The following is a 17179-nucleotide window of genomic DNA, read 5'->3' as shown; positions in this document are numbered from 1 at the left end:
TGAGGAAAGTGGTAATGGTGAACCTGCAGCATAGACAGAGGGCTTCCCCTAGTGGGGTTGGGAGGAAGGAGATGATCACTTTCAGTCCCTCCATCTGTACTGCATCTCCATTCTCCATGTACCCATGACATGTTTTCATCCATGGGTCTTTGTGGGTTATAAGTGCACATGTGTGTTCTGAAGATGACATGTGTAGAGTCCAAACTGCACAGCTCAGACCTTATCCTGCTTTTGCAGTAGACTTCAGCTCAGCTGGAGCCTGCCCTTCCCTCTCCTCCCCTCGAAGAGTCCTTCCCTAGCCTCACACTGCTGGCTCTGTGACCCTCTGGGAATCTTTGTAGAATAGGAGTTAAGAGCCAGGCCTGGGCTGAGACTGTCGCTCAGTGAGAGAGTGCTTGCCTAGCATGCACAAAGCCCTGGGTCCCATCCCCAGCACGGGTAATCTATCTATCTGTCTATCAATAAGCTTATTGGAGATCTAATTCACATACCATAATACATTTCACCTGTGTATAAAGTATATAGTTCTAGGGGTTTTCATACATCCAGGATTGTACAGTCATCATCACAACCAATTATAGAACATTTTTGTCACCCCAAAAGAAACTGTTCCCAGTAACAGTCACTTTCCATTCCCTCTCATTCCTGCCTTGGGATCCACTCCAGTAATCTGTTTTCTATCTGTAGATTTGCCTATGCTGAATATTTCACATAAATATAATTATTGAATTTTTTTTGTGATGAGTTTCTTTCACTTCGTGATGTTGTCAATGTTTATCTGTGTTATAGTGTGTACTTCATTCCTTTTGGTGGCTGAACATCACTGCCTTGTGTGTGTATACCAGTTTTTTTGTTGTTGTTGTTGCTGTTGTTTTGGTGTTTTTGGTTTTTTTTTTTTGTGGTGCTGGAGTTTGAACTCAGGGCCTACATCTTGAGCCACTCTAGCCCTTTTTTGTAATGGGTTTTTTTGAGATAGGGTCTTGTGAACTATTTGTGTGGGCTGGCTTTGAACCGAAATCCTCCTGATCTCTGCTTCCTGAGTAGCTAGGATGACAGGTGTGAGCCACCAGCACCTGACTGACAGTTTGTTTATCCCTCATTTGTTGATGGACATCTGGGCTGTTTCTGCATGTTGATCATATGGCTGATGCTGCTGTGGACATTTGTATTCAGCTCTGATGGATGAGACTTGTTTTGCCTCCTGCCTCCATCACTTTACTTGCTGTGGGACCTTTGGCAAACTGCTTGAGTTCTCAGAGCCTCCATTTTCTGAGACTTTCTGGGAAATGGAGACACTACTGTGTTTCTCAGAGTTGATAATAGTGGCTATAATTTACTTGGTTTCTCTTGTTTCATCATGATAGGCACTACACATGTTACATCATTGAATTCAGCTCCACCTGGGACATGAGATAATTTGTTTTACAATGACTGCTGGGCCAGCAGGAATCATTTAGTGACTGGATGAGTTCTTTTTCCAGCATGTGTGCTGGGGAGGGAGCCCTCCAACCCCTTATACTTTGGGATTTCTTTCCTTTTAATACATTTTTAAAACATAGAGAAAAGTACAACGCTGAAAGAACTCTTCATTGTTCTGTGATTCGTTTCCCCTCTGCCATAAAAGCAACATGCCCCAGATAGGACTTTCTCCTTCACCCTGGATTCCGGAAGAATTGATGCTACCAAACCACTGCTAACTCATAAAGGATGATTAATGTAAGCAAGAACTAAACCTTTGTTCTGGAAGCCACTGAAATTGGGGGAGGGGTCTTTTGTTACTCAGCATAACCTAGTGAAAAATGACTAATACATTGAATCCTTATGACAATGTGCGATGGCTTCCATGATTATTTCTAGTTTACAAGCAAATTGATAGGTTCAGTAACTTTTTTTTTCACTTAGGCAGTTTTTAATGTAAGTTGAAAGACTACTCTATTCTTGCATCTTCTCAATTGTTTCTTCCTTATATTTCTTTTCCAACTTGGCGAGATTTGGCTTTCAATTCCAGGATCTTTTTTCGGTCTTTGTCCAGTTTTAGCCTGGTGATAACCACCTTGCTGGGGCGAATGCCCACGTGGACAGTTGTGCTACTAGCCTTTCCCACTGTACCCACTCAATGTAGATAACATATTTCTTCCGGTAAACCTGGACGACTTTGCCAGTCTGTTGACCTTTGCAGGGCCCTTGCATGACGTGAACATCATCATCCTTTCAGATGGGCGTGGATCGAACATTGAACTCCTGTCTCAGCTCTTTGGAAGGAGGGGAAGACATAATCTGCCAGCGAATGTGGAGTGGTGCATTGAAATGCCTTTTACGGTTCTTGCTTCAGTCAGAAGTCACAAACAGATTGAACTTCATTCTGGCTGCTGCTCCAGCAATGGCCACAAAAGGGAAGAGCAGTAACTTTCTTTAGTTTGCCTGGAAAGTGGTAGAGGGCTGCTTTAACTCTCAAATCCAGTTATGCTGACTCCATAGCCTGTGCTCTTAAGATGGAAGTATGTGGGCTGTGTTTGGTGAATGATGAGTAATTCAGTGTAGATGGAACACCTGGTATGTGCATGACGTCAAGCTCATAGTATAGGTTTGGGGCAAATCCTGGAAGTCTTGACTGCTGTGTGTATTGTGAAGCTTCCCAGTGCCAGATGGGAACATAGACTGTACCTTTTGCCTGCAACCCCACTTCTTCCAGAGTGTGTCAGTTTGCCCAAAGTGCTAGTGGGAATGGCTTCCTTGGGAAAGGTAACCATTGATGAAAAACTTCCAGTGGGGTCTTCCTTCCCATGATTGCTGAATTGCCCCTTCTCTAGAAAGTCTTTCTGTGTTGGCTGGAGTGGAGTGAGTGACTTTCCCCTGACAACCTGTGCTAGAAACAGGACACCCTCCATCCCTGTTACCCCAAATGCACTTACTCTACATCCAGAACTTTTCAGCCTTCATTTACATGTTGGTTCCACATTTTTGCCTTCTACACATTTTCCTTTTGTCAACAAGCCTGCAGTTGTGCCAGAGGTAACACTTGTATGTACAATGAAATATCATTTTATTTGCAATTAAGTATATAATTCGCCATTGACACAACTCTACCTACAACTCAGACCGTGCCTCTCCCTGCAGTGCTGGATTATTATCCTTCTCCCAGGTTCCCATGATACCTGCATATATCTCTGCCCTTATACTATACTACATTATAATTACAACACCTTGTGTTATAACTGCCCCTTTTCTTGTCTTTTTTTTCTGGTAGACCGAGAGTTTCAGCAAAGTCCGGGTTTAATTCATCTGTGTTATGAGTCTCCAGCAGAGACTCTGCATTGAATAGGTGATTAGTAAAGAGTTTGTTGAATGAATGAAAATGACTTATCTGTTTCATTTTCCCTCTCCCTCCACTACCTTTAAGCTCCTTAAGGATGAAGACTTTTTTACTCTAATCCCCAGCACTAAGAAAAGTGTGGCACCAAAATGAACCCAATAAGTATATATTTCATTGGATAAATGAAAATTGTGTTTCCTTCTAGGGGCAGAACCCTTTAAGAGTTGCAAAGCACATTCATATACGTTACCTGGTTGATCCTCTCAGAACCATCCCTCTCCGTCCCTAGTGCTCTCAAATCCTTACCGTGTGCCCTTTGCCTCTCTTGTTTCCACACATCTCCTCTCTGTCATTATGAGCTCTCCTTTTTCCTTCTTCAAGTTCCCCCCTCCTTTTTTTTCTGGGGCTTGAACTCAAGGCCTACACCTAAAGCCACTCCACCAGCCCGTTTTTGTAAAGAGTTTTTGCGGGATAGGGTCTTTTGAACTATTTGCCTGGGCTGGCTTCGAATTGTAATCTTGCTGATTTTTGCCTCGAGTAGCTAGGATTACAGGTGTGAGCCACCAAATCCTGGCCCTTCAAATCCTCTTGGAAGGGTTTCTGGGTGGGTATTCACACCATCCCCAGCTTAAAGGATAAAAGTTATACCCAGGTCTGCATTACACCAAGATTGTGCTCCTGTTTGGGTGAATGGAAACTTGAGTTTCAACTTTCCCTTGGGGAAGTGGACAAGACTTAACCTTCACTGGAGGCTGAAGATTGAGTGAAGGGAGCCAACACCTCTCACAGGCTCTGGTTGAACCTAGTGGCAGTTCCTGCCTTTATGTGGATGATTCTTTGAGGGCAGAGTTTCAGGAATTAGCAAGCTGCTGGGATTGTGGTTTAAAATCACTGAAGATGCCTCCTTGTTCTGACATCTCCCCTGCTTGTGAGCTCCACCTCTGCCCCAGGCAGGCCCGGGCTGCTGCACCCCGTCAGCACCACAGACAGTTCCTGCAGCTGGTGCTGGGGCTGGGGCTGCTGAGTAAAGCTGTGACCTGGTACTGTAGGCCGCTTACTGTACACAGTACCAAGAGAGCCGAAACACGTCAGAATTTAACTGTGACTTGACATTTGTTGTCATTTGCACCTTGATCTTGACGATGTTGAAAAACCTTGTCTTAGAATGAATGGAATAATGATAATTTATTAGAGCTGATGTTGGTGAGCAGTTGACCATTGGTTATAAAGAGGTTAATGATAATAACTAGCATTTATTGAATACCAGCTGTGTTCCAGACCATTTTTTACTCCTTCCTCTCCTGCTCTGGATGCTGACTACTCTCTGTACATTCACTTAACAAATCTTACATTTGGAGACTACAAATTGAGCCAAGTGGACAGTAAATCCACAGTCTTTCCACCATCCTTCTTCCTAAACTGTTTCCTGTTCATTGAAGGAAATCTACTGTGTAAAGCTTTCCAGCCTACACCATGCTTTAACCCTTTAAGAAGCATTCCAGCTGGGCACTGGACTTACACCTGTAATTCCAGTTACTCAGGAGGTGGAGAGCAGAGGACAGCTATTCAAGGCCAGTCCAAGCAAAAGGTTAGTACGACTCCATCCCAAAAAACAAGCTGGTTGTGGTGGTGTGCACTTGTCATCTGAACTCTGTGGGAGGTGTAGATAGAAGGATCATAGTCCAAGGCTGGCCCTGGGAAAATAATGCAAGGCCCTATTTGAGAAATAAGTAAAGCTTAAAAGGGCTTGGGGTATGGTTCAAGTGGTAGAGCACCCACTGCTCAGTAAGTGCGAGGCCCCGAGGTCAAACACCAATACCACCACCACCACCACCACCAACAACAACAAAAGAAACATTCTAAATGTATATTCTGTGATACAGCATTTCTTTTTTCTTTCTTTCTTTCTTGCTGTACTGGGGTTTGAACTCAGGCCCAACACCTTAAGCCACTCCACCAGCCCATTTTTGTGATGGGTTTTTCGAAGGCTTTTTTTTTTTCTTTTGGCGGTAGTGGGGTTTGAACTCAGGGGCCTCACACTTGTCAGGCAGGCACTCTACCACTTGAGCCACTTCGCTAGCTGTGATGGGTTTTTCAAGATAGGGTCTGGTGAACTAATTCCCCAGGCTGGCTTCGAACCAAGATCCTCCTGATTTCTGCCTCCTGAGTAGCTAGGATTGCAGGCATGAGCCACCATCACGCGTCAATCCAGCATTTCTACTCCTAGTTTCATGCCCAGAAGAACACCGCACAAATGGTCACCAAAAGACACCAAAACCAAGAATGTTTTTGGCAGAGCCATTTGTAATATCTCCATATGGAGATTGCCCAAATGCTCACTGACAAGAGAATGGGTGAAAATTGTTTGGTTGTGTTCGTGCGGTGTAGTGCAATATAGCCATGAGAGCAAATGAACTACAAGGAAACAATCAATGGGATGAACCTAACAAACATACTGCTGAGTGAAAGGAGCCAGACCCTGGGCACTAAGAAATGCGCACTAAGTGAGTCTGTCGATCAGGAGTACAAGTAGGCCACACAGTCTGCTCTTAGGAGTAAGGGTATTGCTGCTGTCGGAGGGGAAGTAGCTGGAAGTGGGCACGAGGGGCTATGGTTCTGTAGATGACTGCATTGTGTAACCTTCATCAAGCTGAGCACTTAACACCTGTTCACTATATAGTTGTACACTTTTCTGTGTGTTACAATTCAACAAGCAGTTGTTTTGAAACATCTTTTCCAGAGGAAAAGAAGGCACTGAGACTTCTGTGTGCAGAATGCTGGGTAAGAAATTTGGAATGTGACTAGTGACATGGAATGTTTGGAATTATTCAATATAAATAGAAAAAGGAAAAAGAAAAACATAAATAGAATATAGAGCACAGTGGGGGACAGGGAGGCAGGGAAAACAAAACAACGCAAGGCTGAACTTGCAAATTGGGACCAGGTCAGAAGGGCAGAATGTTGAGGCCTTTGGAATTAATTCTGCAAGCAGTGGGTGCCATTGGAGATGGGTTGCTTTTTGTTTTGGGAGGTGTTTTGGGGATTTTGAACACAAGGCCTGTGCTTGCTAGGCAGGCGCTCTACCACTTGAAGTATGCCCCAACCCTTTTTTGGTTTAGGTATTTTTTGAGTGGGAACTTTCATTTATGCCTGGGCCAGTGTGGACCTCATCCTCCTTTTTTTTTTCTTTTGGCAGCACTGGGGTTTGAACTCAGGGCCTTGCACTTGATAGGCACGTACTCTTACTGCTTGAGCCACTCAGCCAGTGTGTGTGTGATGGTTTTTTTCAAGAGAGGAGCTCATGAACTATTTGCCCAGGGCTGGCTTGGAACCACAATCCTCCTGATCTCTGCCTCCTGAGTAGCTGCGATTACACGTATGAGCTGCTGGCACTTGGCTCACAATCCTATTTGTGCTTCCCACATAGCTGGTATGATAGGCACATGGCACCATGCTTGCTTTTATTGGTTGAGATGGGGTTGGAGAACTTTTTTGCTCAGGCTAACTTTGAATTGCTATCTTTCCAATCTTCCACCCAGCCATCACAGGTTTTTAATCAAAGAGATGATGTGTTCAGGATTGAGGTTTATTGATTTTATTTAGTTATTTCTTTATTTATTATGAGTACTGGAGACTGAACTCAGAACCTCTTGCTTGCTAGGCAGGAGCTCTATGACTTGAGCCATGCCTCCAGCCCTTTTTTGTTTTAGTTATATTTCATGTAGTGTTTTGTCTGATCCTCCTCTAACTATAGCTTTCTCTGTACCTGGGACCACAGGTGAGTACCACTATGCCCAGCTTATTCATTGAGGTAGGGTCTCACCAGCTTTGTGCCTGGAGTGGCCTAAAACCTTGATTGTCCAATCTCTACCTTCCAATTAGCTGGGATTACAGGCATGGGGTTTAAAAAGCTCATTAAGGCCACAGGAAGGAGAGCTTTGGTGCTGGGGACACCACTGGCATAGAGGAAGAAACTAATAGGTATTTTGAAGGGTTTTTGCAGTGCTGGGGATCAAACCCAGGGCTTCATACATACTAGGCAAGCACTCTGCCATTTGAGCCATATCCCCAGCCTTTCCATTTATTTATTTTTCGTTTCTTTGAGTCTTGCTATATAGTCCAGCTGGCCTTGAACTCACAATCCTCCTGTTTATGCCTCCTGAGTAGCTAGGATTATAGTCACCACACTTGCTGAGGGAGAAATTGAGATGAGATGAAACTGTTAGCTGTACTCAAACTCACACAGCTAACAAAGTAATTAGGGTCACATTCCCAGCTCAGGCAGTCAGACTCCATGGTCCAGTCTTTGGGTCAGTCAGCTCTACTGTCTCCCAAAGACACTACAGGAGTATCGGTGAATGGCTGTTAACTGAAGAGAACAGAGAGGTTGTCGGTCAGGAGACCTGAATTCTTACACCAATGTGGTCAATGACACCTGCTCCTCCTGGGGCTTTAGTGGCACTGTATACAGGGAAGGCGTTAGTCTGGAAGTGCTCTCCAAAAGGATCTTTTCTGAGGAAAGCAGATTCTGGTAACTGTAGGGAGAGGAGGAAGGTGAGAGCTCTTACAGAAGTGGTCAGGCTTTGTGCTTCCTTGGGCTGCCCTTGGAGTGACAGCTAGAGGTAACATAGTGGCTTTGGAGGCTGAGTATTACATATGGTTCCAGTCCTCAATTTTCAGGTGGATTTCCAGGCCTGGGCAAGGGAAGCATAGAGAATGAAGTCTCTGGAAATAACTAGGCCAGGGAAAGGTGGACTGTGGAGGAAGAGGAGGCAGCCACTTCCAGGGTATTTATTTCGGAGGGACAAGAAGGGCAGTTGCTGTAGGGAAGAGGAAGTAGTGTGCCAGGGTCCTTGGTGCTTCTGTCTTCCTGATGTAAAATAACCCAGTCACTGGAGCTCTCGTGTTGGGGACAGCTTCAGAGGCTAGACTTGGGCACCACAGAGAGGGGATTAGACACTGGTCAGGAACTTAGTTAGGAACTTAGGGTCTGAAGTCACATAATCTCTCTCAACTTCAGGCTCCTGTCTAGAAAAAAAAAAGCTGATAATGCTCATCTTTACTAAAAAGCTGAAGTGGGAAATTATTGAATTTGTTTGCGCCTTCCTCTCCTCGTCAGCATGTTCATGGTGTCTCTAGTGGGTACGGGTGTATATAAGCTCTGTTTCCACACAGACCTGGGTGTTAACTCCCACTCTGTCTTGTCTGGTGTGAACCTGGATTCGTTGCTCATCTTCTCTGAGCCTGAGTTATGGTGGGGTTGACTTACATGCCTAATACTGCTCAGTACAGGGTAAATGCTAAAAATAATCATATCTGCTTTTGTAACTTATCATTATCATTTTATTATCCTGCTCCTTGTGAACACTTGCCTTTAGAAAAAGGTACATTAACCACATTCACATTCAAATATAAACAACTGAATAAGATTTACTTATTTTCTTTACTGGAGAATTTGGATTTTTCTTGGGGACACAGCCTTAAAGCTAATTCAATTAAACACAGGGTTAGTGGGATGGGCCTCGTGAGCGCTGTCCTAGGTGCTGAATGGAAGCAAATGAGGAATGTAAACACAGAGTTAAGAGGACTGGCTGTGTCGGTGGTGTAACTCTAGCAGAGCACTTTCCTAGCAAGCATGAGGCCCTGAGTTTGGAATACAGTTGTGCCATGAATCTGTGTGTCCTTGGAAAAGATACCTGACCTTCTTGGTTTTCATTTTCTTCCTCTGTAAAGCGGGGTAGTCACTAACTCATGGTTCGTTTTGAGAAGTTAGTGAGATAATGCCTATGCAAAATCCTTTGCACAGCGTGTGGCACAATGGTAACAGCCACATTTGCTGAGTGCCACCACCCTCCTAAGATGTCCTGGAGGATGAACTGTTATTACATAGTTACATGACCTGTTTTATTTAATGCTCATAGCAGACCTAAGAAGTTGGTGAAATATATAGAAAGTGCTTGATAAATTATGGAATTGTTTGTAATTAAACTCTGGAGATTGAGTAGAATTTAGATGAGGAATAAAGGAAAGGAAAGAGAACCAGGATTGAGAAGCTGCTGAGGATAAACATGGAGCACTGAGCTGTGCAGCCAGGCCAGGGGATGTGGGGAAGGAATCAGAGAGTGAGAATCTCCAGTTCTGGGCTCAATCAGATTAAACCTAATTTGGCAGGTGGTGAAAAGCCATCCTAAAGTTTCAAATAAGATTCTGGCATGATTTATGAATTTGTGTTTTATTTTCATTTATATTATAGAACTAATACATTTAATTGTAAAAAAAAAAAAAAGTCGTATGACATTGGAGCATACAAAAGAGAAATAAAATATCTTTCCCAGTGTGCTCGTTGAAATATAAATCAGCACAGCTGTTTAACAGTCAGGTAAAACTAAACAAATACCTACTCCATGACCCAGCAATGCTACTCAAGGTATATTTCTGTAAGACATAGGTACAGATGTTCATCAAAAACCTTGCACTAAAACAACCAGAGTAGCATTACTCCTCATAGTTCTAAATTAATGAAAAAGAAGCCAAAGCTGTCACCAGAGCAATGGATAGATAAGTTGTGGATAGTCAAACAGTAGGTTGGCATATGACACCGATAATAAACAGTCTGTACTACCAACAATATACATGAGTCTCAAGTGATGTGGTAGTGATCAGGAGAAACTAGCCCCTCTAAACATTCAAAGCCAGGGAAAACGAACAGCTGACATTACAGAAACATGGTGGCTACCCTTGTAAACAAGTTAGTGATGAAAGATGGGGTCCAAGGGGTTCTCAGGACCCTGATAATGCTATTTCTTACCCACGTGCTGGTTACCTGAGCGTGTTTAGCTTGTAGAAATTTGTCAAGCAGTACACTTAAGGTTTGTGAGCTCTTCTGTATGTATCTTACACTTAGATTACGAAGTCACAAGAAATGATCTCCCACGTACCTCCTCGAATAGTCTTTCTCCCTGCAGTCAGTTATTCACCATTAGCAGTTTGGTTCATTTCCTTTCAGGTTTTTCTGTGCATATACATAAATATAAAGTTCATTCTCTCTCTCTCTCCTCCCTCCACATGCACACACACAGAGCTATCTATAGCTTTACAGAAATGGCACATGTTTTACATACTGCCCTGCAGCCTGCTTTTATAACTTGTCAGTATGTTGAGGGAGTCATTCCATGTCACTGTAAATGTAAATGCTTCTTTTCGACAGTTACACAATATTTTATTCTGATGACTTGTTATTTAGGTAACTGGTCCTGTATCAATAAACAGTTAATTCCAACATTTCATTGGTGTGACTACTGTGGGAAAGCCCTTTGTGCATGGCTTTGTGTGCTTGTATGACTGCCTGTGTAGAATGAATTAGTGGCGTAGAATGCCATGGTCTGAAGTCGTGGTTTAGTCTGTTAACAGCTTGTGGGTGGGTGCGTTGGAAGCAGGGAGAGCAGTTTGGAGGCTATTGAAATGGTGTAAGCTTGAGGTAGCAGGGGTGTCTGACTGAAAATGGACAAGAAGGGAGACATACAAGGTCTGAGAGGTATTAAGGGCAAAGACTTCATAAGACTTGACATCTGATGAAAGAGGAAAAAGCTGGGCGATCCTGGGAGGTTCTGAGTCTTGTGTGAAGCTGACTGTGGGAATTAGGGCCAGTGGTGGGTCTAGTTTGGGCCAGGTTGAATCCATGGAGCCTTCTGCTCATTCAGTAGTGATGTCCAGAATGCAGTGAAGTATGGCTGTGGTCAGAGTTAAGGGCTACAGACAGTTGCAGGATTCATTTGCATAGGCTGATTCTGAGATTGTGGGGGAGAATGAAGTCATCAAAGGGGAGCAGAGAGAGAGAGAATGAGAGAGCCCAAGGACTGCATGGCGAGAGCCTAATGTGGGGGCAAGGGCTGGGGCAGGCAAGGACAAAGGCAATGTCTCCGTGGGCAGGAGGAGACTCAACAGAATTCACTGTCAAGAATGTTAAAGAAGAAGGGAGCAACTTGGTTCAAAGGATGAAATAATGAGTAGCCTAAGTTAGTCTCTATCCCTGTTGGCACCCAATGAATGTTGTCATTATATTGTGCACTTGTTCTGCCAAGCACTTAACACACTTGTGAGCACAAAGTGTGCTCATCTGCTTGTGGGCAGTCTCACTATTGGTACCTAAAGTTTATAGGACTCAAACTCCAAGTGCCCACAATGGTGTCTCATGATAACCGTGCATGAAGTAGCCTGTTGTTTGTCCCTCTTAACCATACATAGAGAACATGCCCTCCTCTGCTCTGTGACCATCATGAACTGACTCTTCACCGTGGATGGTGGGGGTTCTCTTGCAATGCTGGCACCATCTGTGCGAATAGTTTTCAGGTTCGAATCTTGGGACACCTTATGTAAGGTTTCCCCAGAGCAGACCCAAGGAGCGAGACAAGAAGGAGAGGACACGGACAAGGGTGTGACCACCAGCGGATCCATGGAGGGTGGCCCAGCCCCTTCCTCAGTGCTGCTCTGGAGCCTGTGTATGCCTCAGAGTCATTCTGACCTGAGTTGAGCTTCCTTTTTCTCTTTCAGTTAAGTCTTTCATTAAGGGTCAGAGCAGTGGCAGGGTAGGGTTTACACATTCTCAGATGCTCTAACTCCACCTCTGTGGTGGCCAGGTACACTCAGTAGCACAAAGGAAGACTCAGCAGTCGGTACCAGGTACGGGCTTGCTGACCTGGGAGGGGGCTCACAGAAGTGAAGAGGGAATCTGGGTGGAGCATCACACTACTCGCCACAGCAGGTCAACTGAGAGTCTGGGCCCCTGTAGACCAGAAGTGAGCCTGTTCATTCCTATCTCACACATGCGTGGTACCAGCAGAGACCAGCACTTTAAATGTGTGTGTAACATGTGGAAAGGCCTCCATATAAATGTGTGAAGAGGCAGAGGGCCAGGCTTCAGGGTAGGGGCTGAGATAAGGCCTTTGTGCTGGTCAAGAGCAGCCCCTGGGGACGGGCTTGGGAAGCTGTGTGAGCAGGGGGCTGGGAGCCAATTGCAAGAGGTAAGTGGGTGGTTGGTGAAGTGGTAGCCAGAGGCTGCTCCCTAAGGCAGTCTGTTAGTGGAAGGTGGTGATAGGAAAAAAGCAGAACCTTGAGGAGGAGTTGGAGTGAAGATGGAGATGGAGAGGCCCAGAAAGGACAACAGTGGAGGAGGTCATGGTGAGGGGAGTGAGGACAGGTGATGGACGGATGATGGTTCAGCTTCACTACCAGAAGGCCCCTTCCTTTCGGAGGAGAAAGGGCCAAGGAGCAAGGAAAGATTTGAGATGGGAGAAATTTGGAAGTGAGGAAGAGCAAAACACAGAGAACACATCTTCCAGCCAGGTAGAGAAAGATCATGTTGGGATGGATGGGTTATGGGGCAGAGAGCTGCAAAACATTCGGACAGTCACTTTGGGTCCTATGACTGAGTCAGCAAGAGATGACTGACAGAAGGGCTGGTTGATGGGGAGTGCTCTTGGTGTGGTTGGGTACAGCCAGAACCTCCAGGTTGGGGAAGGTGGCATGGGTGTGAGGGTGTCAGCATGACAGCTGGTAAGGACAAGTTTGGGGAGCATTAGAAGGTAGTGGCTGTGGCTACTTCTGTGTAGCACCTACTGTGTGCTAGGCACTGTGGCCAACATCCTGTCATTTGTCCCTCTCCACAGCTCCATAGGGTAGGTGCTGTCTGGCCACCATGGTCTCTACCTGGGTGGTCCTCCTGCAGAGCCGAGCTCCCTTATATGCTTATCCAGGGCTGTTAGGAGGCTCAGGAGCCTGGGGATGAAGTTTGTTGAGGGCAACAGGATGCCACAGATGTGAAGTGCACCTCAGTCTCCTACTCAGCCCTCTGTGAACTGAGCCTTTGTCAGACATTGCTCCTCCCTTTTCCGGGAGAGACTTTTCAGCCCTGGTGGGTGGGGCTAGGGTATGGGGCTCAGAATAAGGCTCAGTAAGGAGGTCAGATGCATCCCGCCTGTAGGTGCCCAGTCATGAGTCTGAAACCCCAGTATGGGGGAGGGTGTTTATCCCTGTACCTATGATGTGTTTCCGTGGCTTTCTCTGTCTCTGTACCTGCTATTCCCAGGGGAGCACAGAACAGTAACAGGGATGGTGGTGGCTGCAGATGCAAGATAGGGAAAGAACTAATGGGGGAAAATGTTGTGGAAATAGACAGGAGGACTCCCCCCACCACAACACATGTATTCAAAAACACCAGGTCTCACACACATACAGAAGTGCACAGAGGAGTTGTTTCTCCAGTGGATGGGCATAGACTTCCTATGGATGTGCATCTGTAAGTGTGTCTCCCATGCGTACAGGTACACATGTACCCATGAGCGTCAGAAACACACAGGGAGATAGAGACCCATGAAAACACCCAGATAGACACTCAGATCTATGTTAACACACTTGGTGTCATTGAATGTATATTCCTGTGTGTGTTGCTGTGTTTTTCTGAGTAGGTAGGTGTCCGTGTATCTATATAACAGGTACATATGTCGAAGACAGACAAATGTGGGCACCCATTCTGGTGAACTCACACAGCTTTGGAATCTTTATAGGCGAGCATGTGTGTGCATGTTGACTTGGAATTGGGGAGGATGGTGATACTGTCAAGCCAGAAGAAGGCCAGTGGGGGATGTCTTGGCCACCTGGCAGGAGCAGGAGGATGGGGCTTGAGAGTGGCTGCTTCTCCTTGGGGCAGAAGGTCAGTCAGCAAACACTGATCAAGCCCTTGAGGCGTGTCAGCCCATCCCAGACTTTGTGGGACCCTAGGAAAGAAAGATCCTACTAAGAATCTATCCTACTCCCAGTTCCTGTGGGGCAGATAGGATAATAAAGCTTGCTGTGAGTCCGAGGGAAACTCTCTGGGGCATACCCTGGCTTCCTCCCTACCTTACTGGATGTGGACCAATACCTGACCTCTGTATGCCCTCATCTTCAGCACTGAGTGAGGAGAATAATAATCTCTGCCTCATGGTGGCTCTGAGGATAAAGATGGCTCTTGGCGACATTGGTTCATCGAGCAGGCATTAACAGAGCACCTGCAATGAGCTAGACCCTGCCTTTTGTGCAGAGGCTTTCTACGGCAAACAGTCCCATGTCCCCTGGAACACCATGGAGGAAGCTGGTCCATAGTAAGCCAGCAATGTATAATGCACTGTAGCAGTGCACCCAAAGCAGGGTGGCAGGGAGTGAGGGAGGGCTGCTGTTTTGGAGGAACTGGGAATGGTCAGGAAAGGTCTTGAATAAGATGGTGTTTGATCACAGAATGGAGGCAGAGTGAAGTGCTGTTGGGGAAAGACAGCGACAACTGGAGGAAACACTAAACATCAGCCCAATTCCTCATAATAACCTTGCTGTGGTCCCATTTGATAGCTGAGACACAGAGAACCTGAGTAATTCGCCCAAAGTCTCACAGCCAGTGAGAAAGATACGCAGGATTGAACCCTGGCCGTCTGGCTTCAGAGCCAGTGGTCTAAAAAAGTGGTCATCAGTTGAGGGTGATTTTTGCCTCCAAGAGGATATTTGGAATGTCTACAGCCATTTTTAGTTGCCATATCTGGCCTGGGGTGCTACTAGCATCTAGCAGGGAGAGGCCAGGTATGTAGAAGTTCCACAGTTCACAGGGCAGTGCCCACAGCAGAGGAGTGTGGCACCCATAGTCAGTCATGCTGATATTGAGAAGTCTTGGTCTGCACCTAGGCAGAGCACCTGACAGAGGAGAGTATGACACATAGTAGGTGCTCAATAAATAGTAGCTGAAGAGGAAGAAATGATTAGAAAAGGTTGCAGGGGGAGATGACCTCCAGAGGGGAATGTACCTGTAAATGAATCCAGCTCAGGTAGCGCTGTGAGCTGGATTGGTGCACAGAGCAGGGCTGCCCCAGGAAGGTGGGTGCAGGTGAGGTCAATGGGATGCATTTGAGGGCTGAAGCTGGGCCACTACCAGCTGCTGAAATGCTAACCAAATGACTTATCTCTGTCCTTCCCACCCCCATGTTTCTCCCCATCTCTCTTGGCCTTTGCCCAGCAGGAGACAGTCGGAGGCTGAAGGGGGCCATCCAGAGGAGCACGGAGACAGGCCTGGCTGTAGAGATGCCCAGCCGGACCCTGCGCCAGGCCAGCCATGAGTCTATCGAGGACAGCATGAACAGCTACGGCTCAGAGGGCAAGTGAGTGTGGGGTCCACACCTGCTCACCATCCTCCCGGCTTGCTGACTTCTCAGTGGGGGCAAGTAGGAACTGAGAAAATGCCCTAGGAACCTTGGGTCCCCAAGCTGGTGGAGTGCTGGCTCAGGGCTCCAGGGACATGCCCATTTTCAGTAGGAAGGCAGTGAGGCACAGCTCTGAGGGAATAGGCTTGGAATTCAGGCTCTGGTTCCCAATGGCCTGCACTCAGTCCCCAGCTCTGCCACCTCCAGGCAGGTTGTGACCTTGAGCCACACTTTCTGTAAAATGGAGATGAGAGCACCATTCACATGCAGGTGTTCTGAGGATTCAGCATTGATAATCCTGTAGTCCTGGGTTACTGTTCATAAAGAGCACAAGATAGCATTTGGCACGTGCATGCTGTTTACATACAGTGTTGGTAAATAACAAAGAAGTGAGTCGAGAAGGCTTTTATTATCATCATTGTTGTTTCCTCTTTTTTAGTATCTTAAGTCCCAGTTGGATTTTAAAAACATAAACTAGGGCTTGATAAAGGCATCTCACGTACGTCAAATCATAAGACATCCGCGCTACCTGGCTCCTGGCCAGCATTTCCCTCCCCAGCTTGTTATAAATGCAGATGGCAGGGCCCAGCTTCCGAGCTGCCAAATTAGGGTCTCTGGGAAGGGAGCCCAGGAAGTCCATTTTTTAGAAGCTCTCTTGCAGGAGAATTCATCCAGGCTAGGGTTTTCTCATCTTTAAGAACCCCTGAGAGAATGTGGGGAAAGCTTTGGGTTCCCTACCCACCCACCCACCATACATACACAAAACACTCAGACACAAATACAAAGTCACTCCTAGTCATATAAACATGATCTGCTCCTAACAACAAGTCATTTATTCCCAGATTCCCCTAAAGCCCACCCATGGACCCAAAGCCACTTCCAGATTGTACAGATGCCTGGGGCATTCAGATCAGTTCAGGAACTTGCCCTGGGTCACATAGTATGGTACTATCTGGAACCCATGATACCACATTACTTCTCGCTCCCAGCATCCTCTAAGGCAGGGAGGGATCCTGGGGTGTCACCATCCTTGTATCTCAGGAGGAGACTCAGGCTTGGAAAAGTCAAGGTGTACACTGTTCTGTACAGATGTCACAAAATGCACATAGCTATTTAAATGTAAATTAATTAAAATTAAATATGATAAATTATTCTGTTCCTCTGACATACCTTATTTCAAGAGCTCAATAGCAACACATGGCTCATGGCAACCATATGGGATGGCGCAGAAAATGGAACATTTCCATTATTTCAGAAGGTCCTACTGGACAGCACTGGCTGAGTGACCTGTTTGTGAGCAGACTCAGCCAGGCATGGCAGGAATGGGCTCAGCCTCTTCCTTTGGCTGCCCTTCATCTCTGGTCCTGCCTCTCAGCCAGCTGGGGACTCCTGCTGGCTAAAACCTTTGGCCTCAGACTCTCCCACCCTGGGCATCTCCAGCCTCATGAATGGCCTTGCTTTGGCAGAGCTACTGTTCCACACACATCCGAGTGAGACTGGCAGATGGGGGAGAAGTGGGTTGGACAGGAGGAGGAAGAGGAAGGCAGCTGGCATGTTCTGTGACCTGAGACACTTGGCAGGGCAGCCAAACTTGGAAGAAGGTACCCTAAGCACCTAGGGAGCAGTGGGCCTTGCTGGCAGATGGGAG

At 46.2% G+C, this 17179-nt stretch overlaps 1 protein-coding gene and 1 pseudogene across 2 annotated transcripts in view; one reads left to right on the top strand and one right to left on the bottom strand.

Moving 5' to 3' along the window:
• Positions 1-17179, top strand: part of Rims4 (regulating synaptic membrane exocytosis 4) — a 58236-nt gene that overhangs the window by 23092 nt on the left and 17965 nt on the right. The window contains exon 2 of one of the 2 annotated variants that reach the window (XM_020154574.2): positions 15348-15489. In XM_020154574.2, the coding sequence (XP_020010163.1) occupies positions 15348-15489 (142 nt within the window). The remainder of the gene's footprint in view (positions 1-15347; positions 15490-17179) is intronic. The other variant, XM_020154525.2, reaches the window with a different exon arrangement.
• On the bottom strand, positions 1754-2361 carry LOC109679401 (large ribosomal subunit protein uL24 pseudogene; annotated as a pseudogene).

Source organism: Castor canadensis, chromosome 5, assembly GCF_047511655.1.
Source record: "Castor canadensis chromosome 5, mCasCan1.hap1v2, whole genome shotgun sequence".
NCBI classification, from domain to species: domain Eukaryota; kingdom Metazoa; phylum Chordata; class Mammalia; order Rodentia; family Castoridae; genus Castor; species Castor canadensis.
Note: the sequence above shows the minus strand (reverse complement) of the source record. Positions and strands in the feature narration are given on the sequence as shown.